At 49.4% G+C, this 27,301-nt stretch overlaps 1 protein-coding gene and 1 long non-coding RNA gene across 4 annotated transcripts in view; one reads left to right on the top strand and one right to left on the bottom strand.

Annotated features, from left to right (window-relative positions):
• STEAP3 (STEAP3 metalloreductase) overlaps nt 1–24,025 on the top strand; it is a 25,054-nt gene extending 1,029 nt beyond the window's left edge. Inside the window, exons 1-5 of one of the 2 annotated variants that reach the window (XM_026076467.1) lie at nt 8,429–9,026; nt 11,577–12,060; nt 12,552–13,076; nt 14,650–14,814; nt 20,550–24,025. In XM_026076467.1, the coding sequence (XP_025932252.1) occupies nt 11,578–12,060; nt 12,552–13,076; nt 14,650–14,814; nt 20,550–20,840 (1,464 nt within the window). In that variant the 5' untranslated portion in view covers nt 8,429–9,026; nt 11,577 and the 3' untranslated portion in view covers nt 20,841–24,025. Of the gene's footprint in view, nt 1–8,428; nt 9,027–11,576; nt 12,061–12,551; nt 13,077–14,649; nt 14,815–20,549 lie in introns of those variants that run through there. The other variant, XM_026076469.1, reaches the window with a different exon arrangement.
• LOC112971255 lies at nt 14,821–22,991 on the bottom strand. Of its 2 annotated transcripts, XR_003255283.1 has the most exons (4): nt 22,906–22,991; nt 18,060–18,335; nt 16,040–16,123; nt 14,821–15,762 (listed from the first exon to the last, which is right to left on the bottom strand). It is a non-coding gene; the product is annotated as an uncharacterized LOC112971255 (long non-coding RNA). The 2 variants fall into 2 exon arrangements; XR_003255282.1 differs by having other exon boundaries at nt 14,821–16,123.
• Nucleotides 24,026–27,301: the final 3,276 nt, after the last annotated feature.

The following is a 27,301-nucleotide window of genomic DNA, read 5'->3' as shown; positions in this document are numbered from 1 at the left end:
CGCTCTGGGAGCCCGCTGGCGCCCGCCGCCCGGGCAGCCCCGTCCCCGGGGGTTTCGGCCTCTGCTGTGCAAATGCTCGGTTTGTATCTAGGACCACCAGAAATTTCAGAAGCGGGCGATTTTTTCGCCCTCCCCCCCGAACTAAACGCGCTATTAATAATGAGGAAGAGGCTGCTTCCAAAGCAGCGTCCACCTGCGAGTCTTTTCCCCCCCTCTCCCTCGCTGGCAAGTTTGCAAGGCTGTACTCGCCGCTTTCGGGCCGAAATGCTTTCCTTTTGCTATGTGAAATGAAATATGGGAAACTCTGTGCCTCTCCGGAGGGCTGAGCGCGCACATGGCGCCGTCAATAGCAGGCGGAAAACGGCGGACGGGGCTTGGCTGTCCGAGGTGTTGCTCCTCTGAAGCGCGGGGTGAGCAAATCTAGCCAGATGGGCAAGTTTTAAATGGGTCGTTTCCCTCTGAGAGTAGTTTGCTCTTAGATTTCACTTCTCCGTTCGCCGCTTTCCAAATGCTTTGGAGAGATTACTGACTTCTTTAAGCAAGGGGGAAATCAGGCACAGATAGATATAGATATATATAGATATAGATATAGATAAAATCTTGGCCAGGGCCACACGGTCCACCAGTGGTGAGCAGAGCGAGGTTGTAGCGGTTATTTTACCTCCGAAGAGGATCTGAAAAAGGGAAAAAAAGTGCTGAGTGCTGCCACGGGGCGGGGGGACTTCGGCATTTGCCCGGCTGAGAGACGAAGCGCGAGACCCGTGCGGGAGCTGCAGGAGGGCGGCTGCAGCGGGGCAGCCACGCGGGACGTGGGGGGCTGCTGCCCCGCGGCCGGCGGGTGCAGGCCACTTCGGGTAGGAGCAGTTCGAGGTGCCGCAAGAAGCGGCTTCCCGGAGCGGGGACATATTTGGAAACCAGGCGTGGAGGTGAATTAAAATTCGGAGGCAGCGGGAGAGGAAGGCCATAGCTTACAGTATCAATATTCCTGCGGGCGGAGGAGATGGACGGCTAATGAGATTTAAATACCACATCCAAGCTTAAGTTTTCTCCTCTTTTAAAATAGCATTTGCTGTAAAACAAATGTGCGGTAATAGCAGCTCCAGTATTCATTGCACGTATTTGATTTCCTCCATAATTGTAAAGGAGAAAACGTTGATGACTCAACAAGTCTTTGTTTAGAAAAAAAACACAACAAACCCCAGGAAAATATGCCATTTGAAAGCAGATTTTTTTTCTGTTTGCTTTGTTTCTTTATTTTGTTTTTGGTTTATTTTGCTTTTTAATGTTAGGAGCTTTGACTGTGACCTTGTAACATTTCCACCCATAAATAGACGCAGCTTTAGATGCAAGGGAAACACATTTTTTCCTATTCTGGAACAAGTAGGCCAACCCGGCCTCCTCTCGGGAGAAGTGCGAAAGACGCTGGCAGCTGTGGTAATGATATGTGACGTTCCAAGAATTAAAAAGGCCCAATTTGTTATCTGTAAGTTTAGCATCGCTGATTAGCATGCTTTTGTGTCAACCTCGTAAAGGAGGCAAATGCTAATTGATTTTCAAACTTTAAGTTACTGTTTCGTCGTAGGGTGGTGTTCCCTGCAGCCCTATAGTGGATTAAGCTTCCCATCTTCATCTAAGTTTAATTGAAGCGTAGCTTAATTGACAGGATAAAACATTTTGAAAACATGCCAGTGACTTGGGAGCCTACATCCCATTTTTGAAAGCCCTGAGATACTTTGGAGCCTAAGTCACTTGAACAGTTTTGAAAATTTTGTCTAGGCTTTGAGGAGTTAAGATGGACAATAAATTCTTCCCCTCCTTTTTTCAGGTTCTCAGATTTTCAGTAAGTCTGGCTGAAGCCTTGATCATGGTAACATTTAAATATGCATTTCATCTTTGTTCATATGACTGCTCTCCTAAGAGTTACCCACAGGCCCTAGATTTCAAGAATTAGGGTCTACAGATAATGTGTCCACCACAAAAGTGCGCTGGTGTCAGCTACTGATGGTGTGCAAGCACTAATACATACCAGCCTGCATCTCTTTAGTTACTCAGAATAAATTTACTTTTCACCGTGAGGTCGTTGTTGCCATAGGTGGGCGAGGTGGGCAGCGGTCCAGCAGACCCGACATCAGAAACGCATTAAAGACCATCAAAAAGGCATCCCAGATGGGCAGGACCTGAAAGCCATAAAGCATCAATTAACAGAGCCTGCCAGCAGCCGGCTGCAAGAGCAAACGTAGCTTACGGAGGCCGTTTCCGACCTTTCTGTAACGAAGGGAGAGGGGGGTGCGCCATGTGCAAGCTGGTACCAGAGCACAGCCGGGCTCAGGGCTCTCTGCCCCACCAGGAGATCCCAGGAAGCTCCAGCTCACTCCAGCGAGGACCGTCAAGCTCCCACAGCAGAGGGGACACCTCTCCTGCCCATCGCAGCAGTGCAGCGGAGCGGGTGCGTCCATGGCATACCTTGAACCTGGCCAGAAGAAGACACAGTCTGTTCAGGCAAAGCAAAGGCTATACTCGCACGGCAACGCGATCACCGTAGTCATCGTCTGTCTGTGGTTCTTTACTGGTGAAACCGCCTGCATCTTCCCTTGGTTTCCTTTCTGTTCCTCCTCAGTCAGTAATGCTCCCCCTTCTTCCTCCTTTCCTGTTATCTCATCACACGCTTAACAAGGAGTGAAGAAAAACAGAGAGAAATGTAAAACAGGTGGTCAGAGCTGCACGCCCGCAGACATCTCGCAGCACGAGGGTCGGCAGCTGAATGTCGCTGAGCGAAAGAGGCGGTGTTTTGCACTGCAGGCGGGCTGGAGATGCAGCTCACGCTGAGCCGCTCTCCTGGACAGCGGTCCGCTTGGACAGCTGACCCAGAAGGGACCAGGAGCCACCAGGAGCGTCAAGACTTCCCAACCCGTGGTGGCATTTTCGCAGTCGGGCAGAAACGCTGCCCCTGTGCCCACTGCATCCTCCCTGAGCACAGGAGAGGAATCACAGTCGGCCCCAGAGCTCGGGGGAAGCGAATCTGCCTCCCTAGGTTGGCCAGCGAGAGCATGGCAGGAGAAGCTGCGCTTCCCAAGTGATGCGAGCTGGCTCTGCTCTCCAGCCACCCACCAAGGGTTGGGTCCGTGCAGGATCCACACATCTCCTGGAAGTGAGCTGAGGGCATCTCTCTCCCACCCATCTCTCCCACCCCCAGAAGGAAAAAGGAGCTCAGAAATTGCAGAGGAGACTGTGCATCTCAGCCTGTCTCCTTCAAGGTATTTTGGGGTGAAGGACGAGCTCACATCTCGCCTTAGGGCTTGCTTCAGCCTAGAAGTAGAACAGGGCTGTCCGAAAACTACTCTTCTCTGCCCTCCTTTGCCTGGGATGCCAGCACAGGGCCATCTGGTCGCCACCTTGCCTGAGTTTGCAGAAGAAAGCAAGAGAGTTATCAAGGACCCAGGCCAGCAGTAGGTTTTGCCTTCCCTCAGCCCCAGCTGGCCTCTTGGGCCATCTTCTCGCCCCGTGTGGTCCTGCGCAAACTCTGGAGCCCCCATGAGAGGCAAAACCCGAAATGCAAGGGCTTGCTGATCTTGGAGAGCCTGCTAGCAAACGCTGCAGGCGCGGGAATGGCCAATCCAAATATCGCCGTGTGCGCGCAGTGCAATTCCTCTGCGTCTTTCCTGGAAAGAAGCAGCCTTTCCAGCAGCTGGTGTCCATCAGAGCCCTGCAGTGACTGTTCAAGTCTGGTTTCACTGTCTCTGAAGTCCCTCAAGCTCCTAATTGAACCGCGGACTGCAGGTCACCCGAAGCCCAACATCGTCTGCCTGTAGAAAAGCAGAAGAGATTTTCTCCTGCTTGTTTCGGGAAGGAAAGTGCCCCCTGGGATCGTGTCTAGCTGCGGGGTATTATTAGATCCACCCGAAAAGGTTTTAGTAGCCCAACTTTTGGCTGTTCACCTGCTCTTCCTGCATTTTGGGGTGAGGGGGGCTCAAAAATGGGTGAGTCACTATTAGATGGTAATTAAGGTGGTGAGAGCAGCAAGCGAATTAAGACCGCGACAGAAACTGAAGGCTGTGTAGCACTTTGGTTACAGCACCTAAAGTTGTTTTAAGCTATCCCTCTGCATCTCATAAGAACTGTGAGATGATAAGCTGGGAAAATAACCTTGTTATCCCGAATTGCATCAGGCAGATGAAGTTACATGTGTTGTTTTTCCACATAAATGCCGCCGCACCAAAATCCTGCCTTGTTTCGGTCTGCACTCTCCGCGGTTTTGTGATGAAAACACCAGGCATTTGCTTCCTGGACTTTGCAGTTCCCACGTTACAACGTTTGATGACCAGGCAGACCCTTTCCAAGCCTTTCGTTCTTGTATCAACACAAGAAGCGCCGTCAGCGAATCCCGCAGCTGGTGATGCTGTTTTCACACAACAGCAGGTGAAGCTCTTCAAAGGTTTCCCTTGCTGGAGAGGCTGGGAAGCGTTGCTAGCAAGGGAGGCTTTCGCCTTTCCCATGCCTGGTCACACTGCCAGGGTGCACCTGGCCTTTGGAGAACGGGGAGAGCAGAGTTGGAGGAGAGCTGTGGCAGAACCTGTTGGCAGTCGCGCTTAAAAGTACGCAGTTTTGATGAAAACCCATAGGCCAAAAGTTTGTTTTCTGGTTCAGTTAAGTCACGGCCCGTATTGTAGGTGGGTGATTTTTCCACCCAACATTAACGCTGTCTGTTTAACCTTGGGAGGGGAAATTATCCATGCCAGGTGCCTACGGGCTGAGGTATTTCTGTAGGAAAACTGTGGCCAAAACGTCTGCGAAAGTGTGGGAAAAACAGGCTGTGGAAAATTCTGGTAACCTTCTCTCCTCCGCTCTCCCCCTGTTTCAAAACACGTTCTTGAATTTTGGTCCTGGTGGAGAACGTCCTGTGGTCAGGGACATGCCTTTGGTTTCACCGCTAGCTTCAGAAAACAGCATCCTCAACAGTTATCAATGTTTAAACTGGAGGGAGCCCTGAGAGGGGAGGGTCAGTGCCTGCTCGGTCCGTGTTTGCAGTAACAGATGATGGAAGAGGCAGGCACCGACTAAATTTGTAGGTGAAACCGAGCTGGAAGCATTTTAGAGGTGAGAATAAGACTTAACGATTGTGACACATTGGAGAGATGGTCTAAAAAATCGGGCGCACGTGTGTCCCGTCTCGTAGGGCTGCACGGACGCCGGGTGGGGGACAGACGGCCAAGGCAGAGGTTTTGCCGGAAACGAGGCGGGGGTTATGGGGATCACAAGGTGACCGTGAGTCTACAGCGACATGCGGTTGTGCAAAAGTAAACAAGGTGCTGGGGCGTATAAACACAAGTGTCACGTTGAGGAGCGGTCGGTGCTTAGGAAAATTCGGTTCTGCTCGTCCTCCAGGAAAAACATGAGCTGGGTAGAGAGACGGAGGAGTCAGACGCTCAGGAAAAAAGAGCCCTGAGGAAAAAATTGGGTTTTGTTCATATAAAGCCTCCCTGTGCCCTGGCCAGCGCTGCCTTTCCCGGTGTGGAAAATGGGTTGGGATCATGTGATTAGAGACCGCATGAGACACGTATGCGAAAGGGGCCAAGGGAAAGCGGCTTGGGTAACCTTCCTTTTGGCATTTCCTCCCTCTGCCTGCCTGGCTGGCCTCCCGGTAGGTTTTCAACATCGCTTTTCTGGCTGAAGGAACACAGTCAGTTGATTTATTCTCTTTGCCAGTTCCTGGTTTGCGCTGTTGGGGAGTTATCTCGGTCCGTTTTGGAAGGAGAAGGAGAGCAGGAGCTTGCAAGCCTGGTTTTCCCCGGCTTGTTCCCCTTTCCGAGAGCTGCCCGCAGATCATAAGTGTGATTTCCAGTCAGTCTGGGCAGGACTGAAAGGATTCCTGAAATATGTAGCGGAGCTGGGGTTAAACCAGCTTTGGATAAGCCCCCCCCCCCTTTTTTTTTTTTAATCTAAATCTGTTCCGGTCTCAGCAGGTACATGGTGCTGGCTGTGCTCTTCGGAGGGACTCCTCTGGGTTTGGGAGAGACTTAAATTCTTTATTTTCACTGGGAACAAAATGCCCGTAGCCGAAAAGGGAGTATTTCTACCCCAGAGTGAGAACAGCAGAACCCGGATGGACACGTCGGGTGCTGAACGCTTTTTTCGAGCGGGGACGTGTTGAGCTCCCTCGCCAGTGCCAGAGGGCACGGCACAAAAAGCAAGGTTCTGCAAACAGAAATCGTGGGGCTTTGGCTTCGCAGTCAGCGCGGGAGGTGCAAAGGTCCGTCCGGGCAAACTGCAAATCGCCCTGGGGCAGAGATCACCCCATCCGCGGGGTGTGCGGGACCCTGCTGCGTGGAGGCGGGCGCCAGCCGTGGCGTCCCGGCCCCGCGGAGCTGACGGGGATCATCTCGGTGCGGAAAGCGGGAAATTCCTCTGCAGTGACTTGTCCAAGGGCTCTCCTCCATCGTTTGATTCCTCCCGTTGCTGTTGGTTTTTCAGCCCAGCTGCCCATTAGGGGAAGTAGATAATAATCCTGAGTTTTATCTCAAAGAGCCCCAAAGCAGAAACTGAAGCACTGACCGGGCTGTGTAACGTCTTGCGCCGGATTTAACCCACAGCTGCTCGAGACTCAGTTGTGGTTGGTGCAAACAAAACCCGGTCTCAGCTCCTGCCACAAAGCAGTGGAAGAAGCAAAAGCAGTTGTTCTAGCCAAGGTACTGCTGGCTCCCGCTCGCTATGTGAGGCTGAGCGCAAAGGTGGGCTTTCGTGCAGACGGGAACCACTTTCATTGCGCTCTAAGTACCGTGGCTTGGAGCGCCTTATGAGGCTGCTGCTGTTTTCTGTGGCACGTGATACGTATAAGACACTGTCTTTTTTTGTTAGAGAGGGTTATCATAAAACTAAGTTGTCTTCTATGTGATAAAGCCTCATATCAAGGCAGTGAAACAGGTCTTGACTTTTTTTTGTCCAAACTGAAGTGAATCCTGTTTCTTGCCGCCATAGGTGCATCCCCGATCAGGGTTTACAGCTCAAACGCTGCCAGAATGTGAGAGCTGCAGTTACGGGAACCATCCCCAGGATAAGTGACAGGGTCCTGAGAAGACGGTCCTGTTGTTAAAGATGTGGTCAAGGGTATCTGGCTCTGCCCAGGTAAAGGGGCTGGAGTCCCATCATCGTTGGTGTCTCAGTCCCCGTGCCTGCCAAAAGCGGAGAGCGATTCAGCCGGCTTCCCCCTAGCCGGGGGGGTTATCTGGGTTGCAGATTGACCACGGAGACACCTGAACTGGCTCACGCAGCACAGAAAGGCTGGCTAGCTGCAAAACCTCAGCAAGGCAGCTCAGCTGGGGCGCAGAGGCAGAATAACCGTGTTTGCCTGGCACGGAGCCCAAGCTAACAGCCTCTGCCAAGCCTCCGGTGCAAAAGAGGTAGAATTATCCGTGTTTTTCTTCCGTGAGCGCCCAGCCTTCCCTCTGCCTGGGTAACAGAGATTGGACTGCTTCGTTCCATCCAGCTTTTGTCTGCCTGATCCCATTCTTTGGGGCAGGAGCGGCTTTCTCTCGCGTTTTGGTGCGGTGCCTGGCAGAAGGGAGCTCCCCATAGCACTCATGACCCATCGCTGCTATTGTACTGCAAATAATAGCAGTAATTGAAATGCAGTAGGTGAACTGCACGCAGTAACAAACACACTCGATCTGGACGTGGCATCCCCATGCAGTGATGTAAAGGTGTCCTTAATAGTCTAGCTGAAGGGAAGCTTTACATTGTTTTAGATATTTTAATTATGGAACCGCTTCCCAGTTGGGATTGAAGCTAGCTTACTTCCACTGGCCTGTGTTTTAAATCGTCTTGTAGTTTCCTTGGTTAGACCCTGATCTCCTTGAATTTCACATGCTATAACTCAGCAAGGGTACAATTTCTTTGATAGGGGAGATCAATAAATGAGCTACAAAGCTGCAGCAGCCTAAAAACGTGTCTGTCCTCTGCCGTATTCATTGCTTTCTTGGCCTCCTCTGCCCCAGATGACTCCAAATAACCTGGTCAAGATGCTCTACTCTGCCTTTTGATGGGGCTGACCTTGCTGTGAAGAATTAGCTTTGGAAGGGAGAGTTTTAAGCAGGTAATGCATTGTTCATGTGTGTAGAAAAAGCAGTATTGCCATGTTAAGTGTAATAAAGGCTCGTATATATGAGTTCAGTTTTACTCCTCCAGTTTTAATGCTTGGACAGCGAGGTGAGAGCGACCTGCTGCAACCCTAGAGAACTGCAGTAGGGATCAAGCTGCCGCTGACCCAAGTGCTGTGCACCGGGACCAGGCCCTTCCCCCAAATCCTTCCAGCCTAAGTACAACTAAAATAACAGCCCTGGAACCCACACCTACATTTAGAAAACATTTTGAGGATTTTTACTTTTTAACTATTCCGGTGACTTCAAAAGCTGTTTAATTCTGTCGTCCTTTTCTTTTTAATCAAAATAACTGGAGACAGCAAAGCCATCTATCTCCAAACGTTGCAAACATCTCTGTACATTTTAAGTGGCAGTTACAGGACAGAAAAAACACGCTACAGAAAATTTGCTTGCAGCAGAACTTGCCATCCCTTTGGGAACACAGAGAGAGCTTTTGAGGTGCTTTAGATTGATTATGAAATGAGTCTCCAGGTAGCAACTGCTTGGTCACCCTGAATGTTGATTTCTCTCCCCTTGGCTAAGAGCCAGAGATGTGTCTCTCTATTGCAGAAAAACATTTTGTGCATACACGTAGTTGAAAAGGAGGGGATGGTGTAGGAACGAAAGCTAGTTAAGCTAAACAATAGTGTTGACCTTAGAACAAATGGTTGTAGGTTGGCCGGGAATAAATTTGGGTGGAGCAAGAAAGTTTCTATAAAGCAAAGCAGTGAGCTTTTGATAAAGCGTCCGATAAGAAGGGGCAAAATAAAAACCACTAACATCTTTTTCTGATGGAGCTGGCTTAGTTTACAGAAGGGGCTGTGTGGCGCGGGTGGTGGTGGAAGAGACTGGTCCTGCTGCGTTGCTCTCCGACGTTCCCAGATCAGGCACAAGGTTGGTGTCGGCTGAGGTCCACATGGGAGGTTGCTCTTCACTTGGAGAAATCCCAGGCAAACTCCTCTCCCTCCTCTCCAAACTGTTTCTTCTTCAAGCTGGACAGCCCTTGTCTTCTTTCTCACTCTTTCCCCATAACCCTTGTCTAGTTTTATTCTCCCTTTCTGCAGCGGGGTGAGCAGAACTGCAGTGTGGTGTTCAATGTATGCGTTTATACCGTGGCATAATAACGTTTTCTTTGTTGTTCTGTATGCCTTTCCCAATAATTCCTACACAACGTGTAGTGGTGGCTGATATACGTGGAATGTACTAAGGCAGATGTGTGTGCATAGGGAATAGCCTTTATTAGACCAACCGACATAGTCTCCATAAACCAAAAAGCTTCTAGGCACACAAACCCTGCTGCAGGTCTGGAGGAGAAGCAGAAACCTTCAGAGTGAAATGCGAGTTATTCTGAGTTTACCACGACTCTTACTCATGTGGACCATGAGAGGAAGTCTGCATGCTATCTGGAGAGCAGAGGGAAAGTGTTATTAAAGGAGAAAAGTCAGTCTCCCTTTCTTTAACCCTCCTTTTCTTTTCTGAGAGTACTTCTTCCATGTGCACACATCTTTTGTCTCGGAGACAGGGAGGTGCTAGGTGTGAGGCAAGAAGATAGACCTGTGCCATAAAAACAGTATTGTCACTCAACCCGTAACTTTTAGTATGAAGGAGAACAGTGATTTATAGTTCCCAGGTCCGTTTTCTGAAGGTGTTTTGCAGGCTTTCCCTGAGGATCAGCACTGAAAGATCAGAGTTGGTAGCGGCTGTTTTTTTGTAAGAAATATTCTCCCTCTGATAACTCGTGATCTGTTTGCCTCCTGTCTGTTGCTGAGCACTGAGCTGGTGTTTTCAGAGAACTGTGACTCTCAGATCCCTTTTCTGAGTGGTTTAAACAATTTTACAGCCCATTAAAGTGTACGTATAGCCAGAGGTTTTTTTCTGCCCATATGCTTCACTTTGCATGTCAACAGTGAATTTTGGTGCTTGGACACTTTGAATGAGGAGACGCTTCTGCAAATTCTTCACAACGAAGACAGTCCTGGACAATTATCACCCACAAACTCAGTCTTCTCAGTATTCACTTCCTTTCCCAGATCACTTACGACTATGTTGAACAACACAGACCCTTGGAGAAATCCTGTGATATCTTGTTCCCATTACAAATATAACCTATTTATTCTTACCCTTTGTTTCCCATTGGTAACTATTCATGCAGAAGTGCCCTTCCCCTTTGCACCATTATTGTTTCAATTCCATAAAAGCCTTGGGTGGAGAACATTTCCAAAAGCCTACAAAGAGCCAAGCCTGCCTCAGTGATTGGGTCACCTCGCCTGAGTGGTCATCTTCACTTTTAAAGAACTCAACTAGCTCTAAGGCAAGATTGTACTCTACAGACACCAAGTTGTCTCTTGCCCCAGTGTATCATGAGTCTGGTAATTCTGGTCTTTATTACCATTTCTACCAGTGTTCCTGAATCAAAAGCCAGATGTTCTGGTGTGTAAGTTCCCTGGACCACCTCCTGAGTCCTTTAAAAATCTGGTGTCACGTTTGACATCTTCCACTCTTTAAACACTGAGGCTGATTTGAGTGATAGGTGGCAAACCACATGCATAGCTTGACAGTTCCCTGATTGAGTTCCTTTTGACCTCGGGGGTCTGCTGATGTGCTACCGTTCAATTTATTGATTTGCTTAAAACCTCTTCTTGGCCTCAATACCTGATCTGTTATGGAGAGCTAGTGTTACAGGGCAAAATTCATTAATGTTTGTAAAGCTCATCAAGATCTTTCATGAGCAAATCCCATCACATTTTAATATATTTTTAAATGTCACAGGTAAATTCTCATTACCCATTGAAGAGCTGAAGTAAACAGTGCTTGCCAGACCTCCGTATCGGAGCAGGCAAAGGCTGCACCTCTCTTCGTTTACCACTTTTAGAACACTTTCATTTCACCTAAAACTCCCTGCCTTGATTCTGCTCCTGTGAATAAAAACCATCCCTGTGGCTCTCCCAAGTGTGGGCTGAGAGATCTCCATGAACTCATGGCCCTGGGCTTTTCAGAAGATAACTGGCAGCTCTGGGGGGCTCTGAGAGTTACCTTTCCTAATGGCTGTTAGGATCGCTCTGTCTTTGCAGTGTGAGGTGCGAGTATGAAGAACAGCCAAGGACAGATGAGTGTAGCCATAGGTTTTTGATCCCACACGGACTAACTGGGGAAACCTGTTCCTGAATCCCTTCACCTCCAACTCGGCGTGGTGTTGTCCCCCTCCGATGGTGGTTGTACATTACTGCACATCTGCCTGACGGGTTTAGCAGATGGGTCTTAGGCTATTAGGACCCAGGGTTGTACATCTGTTTGCAGGCTCCAGGGGATTCCCTCCTCATCCAAGGCCAAGTGCACTTCTATTTGTGTGGCATAAGTAGCGTTTTCCCTGTGACCGTGGTTGTAGTCAGGGTCTCTGCAAGAGCTTCAGAATAAACTTGCATTTCCCATTGTTTTTCCTGCCAGGATGTCAGGAGGAGACATGGCCAAACCCCTCCTGGGCCATCGCAGCGTGGAGGGGGACCACAGCGTCGCTCCCACGGCAGGCCGCACCGTCGGGGTGCTGGGGAGCGGGGATTTCGCGCGGTCGTTGGCCATCCGCCTCGTCTGCTCCGGGTTCAAGGTGGTGGTCGGGAGCCGCAACCCAAAGCGCAAAGCCGGCCTCTTCCCTTCTGCAGCAGAAGTCACCTTCCAGGCTGAGGCGGTGAAGAAGACGGATGTCATTTTTGTGGCAGTTTTCAGGGAACATTACTCCACGCTCTGTGACCTGGCTGACGTGCTGGCTGGCAAGATACTGGTGGATGTTAGCAACAACACTGAAATCAACCACCACAAAGAATCCAATGCCGAGTACTTGGCCTCCCTGTTCCCTGCCTGCACCGTGGTCAAGGGGTTTAACGTCATTTCTGCGTGGACATTGCAGTCAGGTGCCAGGGATGGAAATAAGCAGGTACTGTTTTCTTCTGGTAAGAGCCAAACCTCCTTGCTGTCCCTCTGCAAAGGTGCCAACCATTTCAGCAGCTGGGGGCTGACAACCTCAGTAAATGGCTTTAGGCTCGGGGAGAGGTGGCCTGAGTGCTGGCTGTGGCATCCAGGAACCGTTGCATAGCTTCTGCATTTCTTTGCTCAGAAATGAAATACCCTCATTTAGCTCATGCTTCGTAGTCTTTGGAGCCCCTATGTAAGTGAAAAGTATTATTTAATTATGCATTTCTGTAAACACAGCCAATAAAACAAACTGGTGGTGCACACGTGAAAGAAAACCTGAGGCGGGTAGGGGTCTTTGGCAGCCACAGTAAATCCCCATCAGAAAGCCTGCCGGGGAGCATGCTGCTCGGTGGAATAAGCTAGGCTGCTTCTAGCACAGCATCCCTCCTCAAGCACTCGTCCCTGGCAGTCCGATCTCTCTTTGCCCTATATGTATCTTTCTGTTCATTGCAGGTTCTGATTTGCTCTAATAACCAAGAAGCCAAGCGCATCATTGCAGAAATTGCTCAAGTCATGGGATTTACCCCTGTGGACATGGGCTGCATGTCATCGGCCTGTGAGATTGAAAACATTCCCCTGCGCCTCTTGCCAGCCTGGAAAATCCCCATCTTTTTGGCTTTGGGGCTCTTCCTTTTTTTCTTTACTTACAACTTGGTCAGACAGGTCATCCACCCTTACATCAGGGGGCAGAAGAAGTTCTACAAGATCCCCATCGAGGTGGTCAACACCACCCTGCCTTGCGTGGCCTACATCATGCTGTCTCTTGTCTACCTGCCCGGGGTCCTGGCAGCCTGCTCGCAGCTGTACTACGGCACCAAGTACAGGCGCTTTCCGGATTGGCTTGACCAGTGGCTCCGGCACAGAAAGCAGATTGGCCTCCTGAGCTTCTTCTGTGCGGCTCTGCACGCCGTGTACAGCCTGTGTCTGCCCATGCGCCGCTCGCACCGCTACCAGTTAATTGAGACGGCCGTCAAGCAGGTAATGTTGTTACTCTGCAGTTCAGCACCTGCAGCAACCTTGTACGTGCAGCCAGGTGCCGAGCAGCACGTTTACTAGCTGGGCCACTGCATTCACTTTCTAACACGTGTGGGACGGTGGGAATAAGCTGTTACCAAAATTCTGCCCCGCGGTGGCACACCGCACACCAGGCACGCCCCCAGCAGCAGCGAGCCCCAGCGGTCTTAGCAGCATGTAGCCTTCGCGCTCAGGCCTAGGATCGATTCCCCCAGTGCCGTTGCTCCACAGGAGCAGAGACTGGCCTTCGACACCTGCTGTGCCTGGCATGTCTGAGACCAGTGCAGAGGCAGGAAAAATGCTAGGAGGGTCGAAACTCAGTGCTGGTGGGAGCAGAGTTCCCCTCAACGTTTCTTCCTAGATTTTGGGACATCCCTGTTTGCTCACACTGATGTCTGTGACAAACTCCTGCTGGAGTGACCAAGTCATAACCCTTAGGGTTTGTTCTGTAGGTGTGTCCCTGTCGTGATGTGCCTCCAGGACTTTAACAAAATAATGGCGAAGAACTGATCGTAGGCTAGGAGAACAAGGCACTTTTATTGAATAAGGAAGTGGAAAAGCGCTTTATTGCTTTATTGAGGCTCTTGGCAGTGTTTATCCACTGTGAGATTACTACCTCCAGGTAACTCAGCCAACACCGTAGCCCGGCAGTGCCATGGCAAAATACGATTCTGCCCTTCTCCTGCCCCTGGCTTGTTCCTGCCCTACCTCACTCCCTCCTGGGATGGCACAAGCTCTGTGCCGCTGAGTGCCGAACCGGATCAAGGAAGTCTGCTTTCTGTGCTGGGGTATTTTTCAAGAGCTTCCCAGTGCGGCCACACAGATGCTTGTCCCAGCACAGAGGAGGGCAGGGGCCGCTGCGGGCAGGACGGCTTCTTTCGGCAGCAGTGCCTGTTCGCAGTGTTCATCAGACAGCGTCCTCGGCCTCTCAGCTCCCGTCTTGAGCTGGTCCTTCACAGTTGCCCCAATCGCATATTAATCTCAGGCAAGCATCCTGTGCTCATTTCCCCTCTACCTCCTGTTTTCTAGCAACATCTTTGTTTAGTAAATTAAACCCATTTAATGGGCCAAAGAGGATGGTTCTAAATGTCGCTCTTTGCCATGCAGCATAAAACCCATCTTTCCTTCCATTAGCATGAACAATTTCCCCCCTAAATGCACTTAAAACGAAGGTTATTAGGAGACTACTGCATATTCAAGCATCTGTATTTGTTTTCATGGCTTTAAGCTGACTTCTCGGTCCAATTATCGTTCCAAACGCGACGTTGGGGCTTGCTGCTGTGGTTACGGGCTGGGAGCACTCAGCAGTTCTTCCCAGCAGGCTTTAAGTCTGATCTCACGTGGACGAACGGCAGCGGGCTACAAGAGCATTCTCACACCTCCCAAAACGCAGCGGCAGGTAGCCCTGGAGCCGAGAGCAGAAACCGGTGTTTATCCAGGAAAGCTGCTTCCCAAACCGAAATGAATAAACACAGGTAAAATTCGGTTCTTCTATTCCTAAGCGCTCCGTTTTAACAAAACTTCGTTGTCATGCCAGGCGATGGAGAAGAAGACGGATGTCTGGGTAGAGGAGGAAGTCTGGAGGATGGAGATTTATATCTCCGTTGGAATAATTGCCCTGGGCTTGCTGTCGTTACTTGCCATCACTTCACTCCCATCCATCGCAAACTCTCTCAACTGGAGGGAATTCAGTTTCGTTCAGGTAAAGCCGACGTTTGCGACGCCAGGGAGCGATTTCGCAGGTGGCGGCAGCCCTCCGGCAGAGCGCGGCCGCGGTGCTGCCCAGCGCGGCCGCTGCGCTCCCCGGCAGGGCTCGCGCAGTCCGCCGAGGGTGCTGCCGTCCCGGGCGGAAGGGGAAGATGTGGCTTGAGTCGCGGGCAGCCGCGTGGTGATCGGGTGCTCGTGAGCGGTGCTGCCGTTCACAACCAAAAACGCGCCCCAAGTCGCGCGAGGGAGAAAGGCAGAACTTCTGCCTCGGGGTCGTTTGGAGAGGGCAGGGATGTTCCCGTCGGGGGACGAGATCCCCCTTGGAGCCGGGAGCGGGTCGGTCCCGCGTGGCGTGTTGGAGATGCTGTGGGCAGTTTGCGCCGAGCTTGGGAAGGAAGGGAAATAACCCGCCGTGGGGGCAGCTGAGTGCGGGGCGCGGAGATGTGCGCTTGCATCTCAGCAAGAACGAGCTTCTGAAAAGACAGCAGTTAAGAAAGTACCTGGGAAGAGGGTGAAGGTGAGAGTCAGATTTGGCAGAGCTCCCGTTCACCTGGATATCGAGTAGACAGGTTTGGAAAGGCCTAACCTGCTCCAGAAGAAAATCAGCAATCAAGAAGCACAGAGAACGGGGGCAGCATTGCAACGAAAGGTCCGTGTCTTCTTTTAAAAAGTGAATTAGGAGCGTATGCAGAACTCTTTCTTTCTCCAAACTCTTCAGTGGTGTAGGAGCCTCCCTCCCCCCTGCACTGAGGTCCAAGCTGCTAAGGGCCAAGTGCGCGCAGTGACCTGAATCCACCGTGTGGGGCATTCACCGGCCTCCCCTCGATCTGGAGCTGCGACGCTATCGCTGCGCTGTTTTAAAAGCTGCTTCAAGGCCATGATCTCCGGCTGGCCCCGCTGGCCCCTCCGGTGCACACGTGGAGGGAGGCTTAAGGCAACCCAGCTGGGACAGCAAAGGAAGAAAACTTCGAGTAGTGCCTGCGCTTTCGAGCGCGTTCTGATGTCAGACTGCCCAAAAACCACGGCGCCCCTGTTGCGCGGCGCAGCCCTGGATCCCCGCGTTATTTGTGCTGCCCACGTCTCCGCACGCGCCAGGCTCGCGGTCACCACGCGGTGGCCCGCGTGCCGCCCGGCTGGGGCGCGAAGCCCGGCGGGATGCCGTCACCCGCACCTCCGCCGCGCGGAGCCTCTCCCGTGCCTCACGCCGGCGCGTGCCTCACCTTGCAAACGGGGAGGGCGGCGTTTGGTTAGTCAGAGGTGCGCACCCATCACCCACGTCTCTCCTGCTGAAGCTCCTCGGCTGCCTATAAATAATGCAGTATTCGTCAGAGSGGGRGTTTGCAGCCTGCTCTTCCCGCTCCCCCCCCCCCCGAGTGCCCCCGTCACCAAGCTGGCAAGTCGGTTCCTCTCCTTTCCTCCTCCCTTGCTGCGGGCTGGTGAGTAATTATTTACAGAGAGGAGAACTGCCTCTCCGGGAAGGCTTGACCCCAAAGATCAGCATCCTTCAGGGAGAAGGGGACCGGGCTTTAAATCTCTGCCTCAGATGGGACAGAGGGAGCATATTAGTTCTCGCCACCGCGTCTCAGGGGAGGGCCGCAGCCGCTGGCATGTCGGATAAATTGCCGTCCTGGCTTAGGCATCTAATACCAAGAATCTCAGATGAAGGGAAATATTTCCTGGCAGCCTGGAGTGAGGCGTTCCCCTGCGGCTCCCCGCTCGGCTCACGAGCTCTCCCGCAAGGTGCTCGCCTTGGCGAAGGAGCCCAGCCCAGATCCCCCGCGGCAAAGGTGCCTGGGGTCCTAGTCCCCACCTGTATACATCCAGCACAGAAAGGTGACTTAAAGCGCCTGCTGGCACTTCCAAACGCGTGACGGTGGCTAACCTCCCCCCTTCCTAATGCTCTGAACCACGCCGTATGGCTGCTGTCTCCCCACCATTCCCACTGCATAGCCTGTTGCATACATACATACATATATATATATATACACACACATACACATTGTCCTGGCAGCTAGTGCTGCTGGCCCCTACTAGTACATCCAACAAGCCTATCGCATCTGCCCTTTGGGAACCGTTCCCAAGTCATCCGAACAGTACGTCAGCGCTGGTACCAAACAACCGCGTGGCGCTCGGCTCCAAAATAGCTCTTGGCTGCCCTACATAGAGGCTGGCTGGCTGCGTGCGTGGAAAGGCCGACTCACTCGCACCTATTTCTGTAAGCGTGGGATAAAGCGCGGCAGCCCGACACCAGCTCCCCAGCTGAGCGCATGCACGGTGGCAACGCGCTTTGCTGGGGAAGTTCCTTGTAGGAAAAGCAGGTGTCAGATTTCGTAGCATGTTAGCTTCTAGTTTGTTTTTTTATGAGGAATCTTTTAAACGATTTACTCTTAAATAAGTTGGTGATGCATTTCCTGAGGAAATTAATGGCAGATACAGCTACTACTCCCAGACATGGAGGTGAACGTTCACGTAGAGCAGTGTGATTCTCCCTGCTAAATTAATGCATAGCAACACAATGTTCTTACATAATAGCTGTAAATGCAGCAGGTGCAACAAAAAGAAAAAGCATTTGGGAGGTCTGACACTTGCGCATCAGAGCCACAGTGGCTTCCCGAGCATGTAGAGCACAGCAGTCCCAGCCAAACGTCTCTCAGAAAACACATGGACTTGTTGCCGTCTCAGTTGAACTGGCTCATGTGCTTGAGAGACACTGTACCAACAGCCGCATTAGAGAGGTTGGTACAAATCCAGAAAACGTTTTAGTCTTCTCCTTATCTGGAGTGCTCCAGGGCTGGTCTTAGATTTTCCACCAGCGGTATGTACACCTATATTGGTATCCTGGGATACTGCCGCTCTCTTACAATACCCGTCTGTGCCTGACAGGCCAGAAATCATGTTTGGATTGTTGCTAAGTTTTTATAACAAAAATATTTTTTTATAGTAGCTCCTCTACATACGCACACTTCATTAACAAATACAGTCAAACTGGATATACAGTTCCCTTATATATCCAGTTCGGCTTCACAGAAAATGCAGAGGATCTAGACACTGGGTAACAGGAGTGATCTATGTGTAATTGAAGTTATAGGAGACATTTTTAAGGTTCCCTAATGATTTACAAATCAAATCTAATTTGTTGAGAAGTAAAAATTTGTAGGATTGCCTTTCCCTTCCCGCCCCGAAAAGTCCTCCTGGAATTTGAAGGTTGCGTTGGCCTGGTTTCTGGCTTAGCTCACGTACCGCAAGACGTAAAGCATCTGTCACCAGCCCGGTTGTAGCCCTCCTGTCGAGGAGGTGAGAGCCAGCACGGGAGATCGCCCCGGCTTCCGCAGAGCTAATGAGTTCCCAGCGCTAACGGGAGCAGAAGTCGGGAACGCATTCGGGTCAGGGAGCGGCGTTTTGCTTCGGATGCCGCGCAGACACGTCTAAATGAGCCACGCGTGACAGAATCACCTTCTCCGACGCGTCGCGGGGAGCCTCCCAGGCACCGAGGAGATGGGAGAGGCGGAGGAGTCACTGCGGAACGGAAAGTATTTGGAAAGCCTGCGTTAGGGGGGTGCCGCCTGCATACGGCCGCCTTTCAGAGGGCTTTAACACCCTCCGGGGGCAGGGTCCTCACGTGGCCCACGGTGCGGCGGTGCAAAAACCCTGCCGCGGTAACAAGACGGGAAGGGATCTGCCGCGTTCGGAGGGGATTTGCCCACGGCTGCGGCGTGAGGAGCTGCCTGCGCTATTTCGAGCTGCCGCAGACGTACCTGTGAATTTCTTGCCAATTAGCTTTTTGGTTTCGCGCGCCCAGCCGCCCCCACGCAGAGGCGGGTGGCGGGGGATCAAGCGGGCGGCTGGGTGCTTCGTCTCCTTTCGTTCGGATCCCACTAATTTCCACTCCTGCTTTTCCCCCCCTGCCCCGTACCAGCAGCAGTTCAAAAAGAAACTGCAGAGGAACAAACTAATTAATTAACTCCAGCGTCGACCTCTGCGCGTTCCGAAAAGCCCCTTCCCCAAAGCGAGGGCACAAAGCGACTGCCGCACGTGGCCCTCGCATCCTCGCTGCTCCCCGCCGCTGCTTGCAGGCCGCGCTCCGCCAGATTAGTCACAAGCCGGCGCTTCCTGCCTCTCTGCACCCGGGGATTTGGGGGTTTGCCTGTCGGAGAGAGGCTAGCGGTCGATAAATGATGGACGAGCCGGGAGCCGTTTCCTCCTGTTAGGAGCATTATGTCTTGCAACTGCGATCGCAGCATATCCCAGCAAACGCTTTCTTAATTTTTCCAAGTGAAACGAATCTCGGCCCTGTTTGGGTTGGCTGCTTGTTATCGCTTTGGCTTGGGGCTCTGGCGTGGATTTGAGTAAGGAGGAGGGCTGCGGCTGGAAGAAAGGAGCCGTGCGGAGATAGATAGATAGCACACAGCGCCGAGGTTCGGCTCATAGGTCAGCAACTGACTCCTGGTATAACCCTGAGTAATGATCGGCTGTAATACAGGCAGAAGAGTTCCCTGGCCTGCGAGGGGGTTGTAAGGGCTCAGAGACACCCACACGACTGTGTGATGATAGGTGCCGTAAAAGTAAAGTGCCTCAATTTGGTAGCATGTCCTAGAGATCTCCTCCCTTCCCGCTTCTCTGGATAACTAGCTCTGAAGGGTAGGGAAGTCTTGATCTAGTCTGCTGTTAACACATGGTACATTTCAGAAAGTTGCCTGGGTTATTAAATGGTTTCCTAGCAAACAAAGAGAGGAAGGAACATTTTCAATTGAGTAGTTTTCCAGCTGAGACTTTTTTTCAAGAGCAAATGATTGGTCCTTCCTCCTCTTTTGCGCGGCTCCCTTCTTCCCTGCTGAGCATCCTTCCCTGGACGTACCTTCAGGAAAAGAGTGTTTCTTGCTGATCTCTAACTGGATGCACCAAGCCAGATATTTGGACTTTCAAAGTCTTCCTTCCCTAAGTTAGAGTCATCAGTAGCGCATGGCAAAACCTTTCCTGCGTAGGCATCTTGAAATTGGATTGCTACTGCGGCCTTAGCCCAAACATTCAGAGTGGGGCAACACAGCGATATGCTGCACCTGCATTTTGTCTTTGGAAACACAGCAAATAGCCACTTGGGGGGTGAGGAGGAGGGTTGCATTTGGGACGCCTCTGTGAGTGAGCCCTCGGCTCCTCCTGAGCGCCTGCGAGCCGTGGGAGCTTGCCAGCTCAGGAGCCACCACCTCTGATGGAGGCAAGAAAGCACCAGGGAGGTGACCGCAGCTTAACGTCTTTGCTGTCGAGGTAGAGCTCTGCGCTAGGCTACAGCTTGCACCGACTTCTGAAGGTGCTGAGTGCTGGCCCTCAGCCACGATGCTGCGCAAGGAGAGGGCATGCTCTGCCCACAGGTCAGCAACTTAAAGCCAGAGATGGAGCAGCACAGAGCTGGCAGCAGCAACCTCGAGAGGAGCATTTGTGAGCTCCCCTGGAGTTACGGGCTCAGCAGGCGCTGGGGGCGGCAGCTTCGCAGAGGCAGGAGCCCACCTCTCAGCTGAGCTGGCAGCATCTTCTTGGAAACTCCTGCTGAGTTTCTACTGTCACACTTAACCTCTGATTAGAAGAAGAAAAATGCAGTCTGGTGCATTACCCCTGAAAGGTTTTAAGTCACATTTTATTCTGTCAAAGAAACAGAAATACTTACTGCTTTCTCTGTGCTACATACACTTACAGGGAAAAATAGTGCTAACTGGTTTGTTTCTCATTTTCTTTTAGTCCACCCTTGGATTTATTGCCTTGCTGATTAGCACTCTTCACACGCTCACTTACGGATGGTCGAGGGCCTTCGATGAGAACCAATATAAATTCTACCTGCCTCCAACCTACACCCTCACGTTGCTCGTCCCATGTACTGTGATCCTAGCAAGAGTGATCTTCAGTTTGCCCTGCATCCAGCAAAGACTTCTGCGAATCAGGAGGGGCTGGGAAAAGGGCAGATACGTGAAGTTCGTCCTGCCCAGCGCGACAGGGGAATACTCGAGTGGGGAGACCTCTAGCAATGTGTAGCAAAGCCCCTCTTGTGACAGAGGATTTCAAAGCACTATCAACATTTCTATTAATGGTGGGTTTTGGTTTTTTTTCCTTAAACGTATGTATGTTTTGGTATAATTGTATGGTGGGTAAATAATAAAATTTGGTGACTTTAGAGAATGGATTACCATGAAACTAGGTTAGACAGTAGTATTTAAACTACATTGCTGGTTTGCTTGGACAATTATTGCCTTAAATATCACCATGAAAGCTGAGCTAGCAGCACTATTATACATGGAAAACCAATGGGATACTGTCAGATCAGTCACCTGAGAGAGTGGTTGGCATCTCTGTACTGTTGCTTCCCTAGCCACTCTCACAAATTTCAATGCTTGGGTTTTTTGGGGTTTTTTTTCTAAGATGAAAGAACACAGATTTTCAGGCCCCTATGCCAGGAAAGAAATCCAGCCTCTTGAGTGTCTGGATGAACCAAAGCAGTGAGGTTTAGGAACATGAACTGTCTCTGGTTTTGGTCTCCTCAATGAACTGCACAGCCAAATAAGAACAATATCCATGTTATGTAGTGTCCGCTGATTTTAGCAAAAGTATCCAGCAAGTCCAAGGAGTGCCTGTTTTTCCAAGTACAGATGGTACTTGTGCTCCTGTAAGCTGTCTGGTGCACATTTATAAGCTGTGGAAACAAATCACCTTTTCCAGCAGTATAACAGCATTTGAAGAGGGATGTCCCTAACATTCATGCCTCTCCTCCGCACTGCTGTCGCTGGGATGACACCTGCTGCTACCATATGTTCTGTTTTATTAAACCAAAGTTTCAGGCAGTATTTGATGGAAACAGGGTGAAGATAATTATCAGAAAGACTTGCTGCTTCATGAAACTGCATGGAGAAAACCAAGGCCTTCTGGCAGGCCTTCTATCAAATAACAGGGTGAAACTTTTTGAAAACATTGTCACCTGAACATTTCCATTTATGTGGACAAAACAGCAGCTCTGAAACCATTGGTTTCAGTAGCAGTGATAAGATTTTTGAACTATCTTGCAAAGGGATTAATGAGTCTTGACCACAAAGAAAATACAGCAAATGTACATTTTGGGCATAGTCCTCCATTGCCTTGCACCTTATAAAGTCACTTACTAGATTGCATAGCAGGTATCGCATGCTCTTCTTCCAAATTTACACCCACCTTGGATGAGGTACAGGGCAATGAAGAATTCTATCCTAATTTCATTTTCTTCCTGTCTCTTCCCACCCCTTCAAGTTCTTGTTCTTTATCAGAATAGTTCTTTAGTTTTTGGATGATCCAGATCATCTGAATGGAGAATAGACAGCCATTCTGCACGAAAGCTCATTTAAAATGCAGGAGATCAAGATGATACAAGAAGACTGCCTCAGAAGGTCAGATGTAAGGACATGGTTGAAATAGCCTGGTTTTCCTACAGTTAAGTAAAAGACACCACTCAATTATGAGCATTGCTTTGAAAAATGACCGCTGTCAGTATCAAATAAGGTATGCTTTGTGGGCAAGAAAGTACCTGCTATTAAACAAGCTAATATAAGTGGGGAAAACGGATCAATTTGGGGGCACATCAGCCCTTCTACAAGTCAGCATTGTCTCTGTAACCTGGATGATTTCTGCATGGACGGAGGATTTTAAGAATTCCCTGTTTAGCCTCAAATGACTGCAGGGGGTAATATTCTTCAACTATTGCTCAAGCTGCCAATGATAATACTCAGGGATTTCAGTTCTTGCATAAGGCTTACACTAAAGTCTCCAAACACCATTTCTTTTCACTGAATAAAAGGAAATCAGCAGGAGGGAAATGCTAGGATTTCACAATCAGCTGACAATTTTTTTTTTTTGCAAAGAGTTACCATTCTTTCCTGCCGTCCCTTTCAGAAAGTTGGTTATTCAGGTTCCACCACCACCACCACAACCAAGCCCAGACCAGCAACTGGTAAAAACACTCACCAAGCAGGTATATTAAAAGGTAGTATTTGCAGTTGAATGGTAGGTTAAGTTTCTGCATGGATGTGAGACAGTTTCACATGGGTATCATTCCACCCACTGCAGCGTAACTCACCCTTGAGGTAAAATTGGATTCGGCAAGCTTGTTCTTTCCAGTCTCTGTTCCATTTCATCATCAGGCAAAGCAGCAGTTTGCACATTTTCTGGCTACGATAAAGTATTCAAATGCCTTTTCCTCCACAGCTAAGCTTCTTTTCACTTCTTTAGGTCAGGCAAGACTACTGCCTGTTGCCAGAAAAAAAAGAGTGGGAGGCAGGGAATGAATATTACGCAGTCTTGAAGGCTTTGTCTTCGAGGGGGAAAGGTGTGGTTTTACTGTGAGGTCCTGCGAGGTCAGACTCACCTTTTTGCACAGCAGAACCAAAGCCTGCAGCTTTGCTTTGCGTAACCTTCACGCCCACATACCCTTTCCCCTTGATGGCAAAGGGACCAGGCGCATGAGAAGAAACAGAGTCGGGCACCCAGACCTACCTGAGGAGCTGGCTCTGCTGGTGAGGCAGCAAGGTGCTTTTCAGACAGACGCAAGCCCTGCGGGCAGACGAGCCAGTTCAGAAGTCCTACAGCCAATGCAGCTCCGCAGCATCTAACAACGGCCGATTTGGGGTCTTCTGGTAATGCCTCTGCCAACGTGCTGTCCAGCTAGCCGTCATCTCTTTAAAGACTGAAGCCAACTCCTATAAATGCAGAACTGGAGCAGCATTTCAAATGGTGCCCTCTGGAGGTGTCCGGTCTTTAAAACCTTTGACAATGGTTTGAATAATCTCTTGTGATTCTGGAGTACTGAAAAGTGGTTTGAGGAATTTTTAAATGATCTCTGCCTTTTTAATTTTTTTCCCTACTGCATTATTTGATATTGATAGGGGTTTAGTGAGGTTAGCTTAAAATTTCCTCATTAACTGTTTTTGTATTTGGAGTTACCATATATATATGGTGTGTATATATATATATATATACACACACACACATATATATATATTTTATTGCAGAATATACAGCTGGAATGTAAATTCTTTATATTTTTATTTTCTGTATTGCCTACTATGTGCCTCTGGGATATGTAAAAACCAACTGAAAAGCTGTAAGAACAAGGCCAGTTTTAATCAGTTCTAGTCACTGGCCTCTGTAGCTATATCAAAGTTATTCTGAACAGGTCTATAAAGTTACATCAATATTCATTTGGGTCTGTTTTTTTTTTTTTTTCCCGCTCCCCCTAGACAACAGCATTACTTTTAGGCATCTTTTTAGTAGGTAATGGCACTAGGAGGGAGGAGTGTGATTATCCAGAATTTAACCACTGAGAAACAAGACCCACTACAGACAGCATCTGGTAGAGAGTCTCGTTATCGAGATGATAAGTGAAAGCGATCGTTGCTGTGACCCCGTCTGCCAGAGCCTCTATTACAGAGCTCCTGCGCAGGTGGGAGGGCGCAGCCCACCCGTGTGTGCCTGCAGACATACGTGTAATTACAGGAGGCCAGTGATATTACACAAGCAGCTGTAGCACAGGAACGGACAAGCTTAATTCAGTAAGCGAAAAGTGCAGTTGGTACAGAGTTCAAGGAAGAGGGAGTTACAGGTGAGGTTTACGGGAGTGGAAGGAAGGGAGTTTTAATACTATCGTTTTGTTCTCCATTTCTTAAATCGCTTCTTGTAGAAGTGGCATGCCAGATCAACCAACTTCTAGATTTGCGGCGTTGCATTTTAATGAGCTAATTTGTACGTTGATTTTAATGAGTTCATTTAAATTCCTGTGCTGAAGCTTAACCTCTGCAGGTACAGTTCTCTCACTCCTTCTGTTTTATAATCCAAGGCTTTTAGCAGTGCAATTGGTTTCCTGCTCTTCAGGGATTTACTTGCAAAGTGATATATCAAACTGCAGTTAAATCTGTAGGGGGATGCAGTTGCTTCAGCACCTCTATACAATAGATTTCCTCCAGTCTCTCCAAGATGGCTGGCACAGCAGCCTGGACTGCTAGAAGCAGCCACAGAAGTCCGATATATCCTTGAGCTCAAAACTTCACACACTGAGTTAGTGGGATTTGCAGATTGTGCCTCAGCTTTGAAGAACCAGGTTTGTTACACTAGGACAGTTTTCTTTTATCTATTTATTTTGTCATAATAAGCAACATCAGTTTTGCAGAATTTTTGCACGAGGTTTTTTAGGTGCAAGTCAGAACCACACTTATTTTAAAGTTAAGCATGCAATATACAGCAAGACGATACCATCTAGGATTAGGGGCAGTTCCTGTTGGCAGAGCATGTGTAGCACTTTGATATTCAAAAACCAAAAACTCTTGTGACCTTCCTGACTGGCCCCACACACAAAATAAGCCACAGGATTAGAGGAATCCTTCAGAGACTTAAAGTGGCACTACAGCAGCTCTCCCAGAACTATAATCTGCTTTAAATTAGAAACCTCAGCAGTGGAGGATCCACTATAGCTGCTGTTTTGCTGGTTAGTCTTCTTATCTGTTTCTCATATCTGATCTGTGTTTAGCTAGCTTCAGCTTTCAGCTGCTGCTGTTATATGCCTGTCTACTGGCTTAAAGAGCCATCTACAATCAGGTGGCTGCTTTTTAAGTAGCTGTCTCATTCAGCACTCTAGAAAATAAATATATTGTACAAGAGTCAAGTCTGCTTTCTGCAAGACCGGGTTCCTTTTATTTAGGAAAAAAAAACCACCAAAGTGGTGAGAAAAGGCAGTAATACTAATTGTTCGGATATGAGGCTTTCACTTCTAGATTGCTTCTTTGACTCTAAACTAACTGATGTGCTCCATCCAACTGGAGCACAACCAATACATGCGGAGAGCCAAAGTTGTGACTTCAGAGTAGTATGGAAAACAGACTGATACCTTCAACTTTAAAATCTCAGTTCACTGAAGAAAAGGGGCTTCCCAAACTGGTCTTTGAAGAATATGTTTTGAGTTTAGAACAGGAGAAGAGTAACACACCTAGAACACATTTTCCTATGCTGGGCCCTTGGCCCTAAAAAGCAGAATGAAACCTCACTGGGGTATGAAATGAGAGCAGACAAAAACAGTTCTTACAAAACTTGCTGAAATTCTAAGTACACAGCACCAAGTCACCTGCCCAAGGGCAGAATTGGACATACAAAGGTAAATTCTTGTATTAATCTAAACTGTTATACTAAGCACTTCAGTGCATTCACTACCAACTGAAACTTGCACTCTTCTGGCTACCTGCTTTTGGCCCACTGCAAAGGGAAGAATCTATTCAAAGAGAGGGGATGTCAGCAGACAAAAGCTGCAATCCCCATCTAATCAAACATGTCACATCTCCAGGAAGATAAAACCTCTGCACCCCATCTGCTCTCCCACTGCATCACCAGCCCAAACACCCTTCTCAGCTACCTGCCAAGCATGCCGTGCTTCAAGAGGCAGGAGGTCCTGGTCTCCAGTGAAGCGGGACTGGGTGACGTGCAGAGGGAAGAGGAGTGAGGACACCTCCCGAACAACCTGCACCACAGTGCTGACTGCAGCCCTGCATGCAGTCCTCTTCCCCTGCAGATAACGAGGACAGCACAGCTGCAATCTCCCATGCATCACCTCCAGAACGTGTGTGGTCGTTGAGGGTTACACTGATAGTTTGGAAGTGATGAGCTGTTCTTATAAACAGCAAGCTGTGGCAAACCCCTAGGATGACAGCAGTGCTATGAGACCAGAAGAAAAGAACAGAAGAAGAAACCCAAAACAGGAGGAAGTAAGAATTTAGGTCACCCACACTCTGCCCCTCACTTTAATCTCCTCCACAGTCCCGCTGCCATCTGCAAGCTGCTGCAAGAAAAGCGACAGGAATCTCAGCAGAAAGCTCAGGCACACTTTCTCCCTGTGCAACAGGTCAAATGGACCCTTTTATCCAGGCAGTATCTATGCACACTTCCATCATTCAAAGCATAACGCTATGTACAATGCTGGAGTTTCTAAGCTCCAAAACTCATATCCCATCACAGCTCAGAAAGCATGGCCCTGAGAACATGGCGCCAGGTTCTCCTCATCTCTTGCACTACAAGGAAGAAACAGTAGGAGCTTAGGGTCAGAAGCATGGAAGACACATTTGTTGTGTGCTTAAGCTGTGTTGCTGAAGATTTATTGCTCTGCTTTGCACGTGTGTCTGTTCTGGGTGGTTTTTCTTGTGTTTAAGAAAAAAAAAGACATATTTAAAGTCTACTTTACAAAACCTCAACAAATTAATGCTGATCTTTTCCAGACTATTCTTCTAATGGATGTTCTGCAAATGCTTTCTCATGGCATGCAAAGATTTAGATACGCTGGAACAGGCTCCACAAAGGATGCCCTCTAACAAGAAGAATTTAAGCACTGATACCAGTTCAATTTGCCGCTTTTTGATTTCAACATAAAAAGAAACACTTTCTGCTAGAAGAGTGTCAGCTTTCATCACTGGAGTCCTAGCACAGACTTTGTAGGTTAA

The sequence above is a fragment of the Apteryx rowi genome, unplaced genomic scaffold (genome assembly GCF_003343035.1).
Source record: "Apteryx rowi isolate R43461 unplaced genomic scaffold, aptRow1 scaffold_431, whole genome shotgun sequence".
Taxonomy (NCBI): Eukaryota; Metazoa; Chordata; class Aves; order Apterygiformes; family Apterygidae; genus Apteryx; species Apteryx rowi.
Note: the sequence above shows the minus strand (reverse complement) of the source record. Positions and strands in the feature narration are given on the sequence as shown.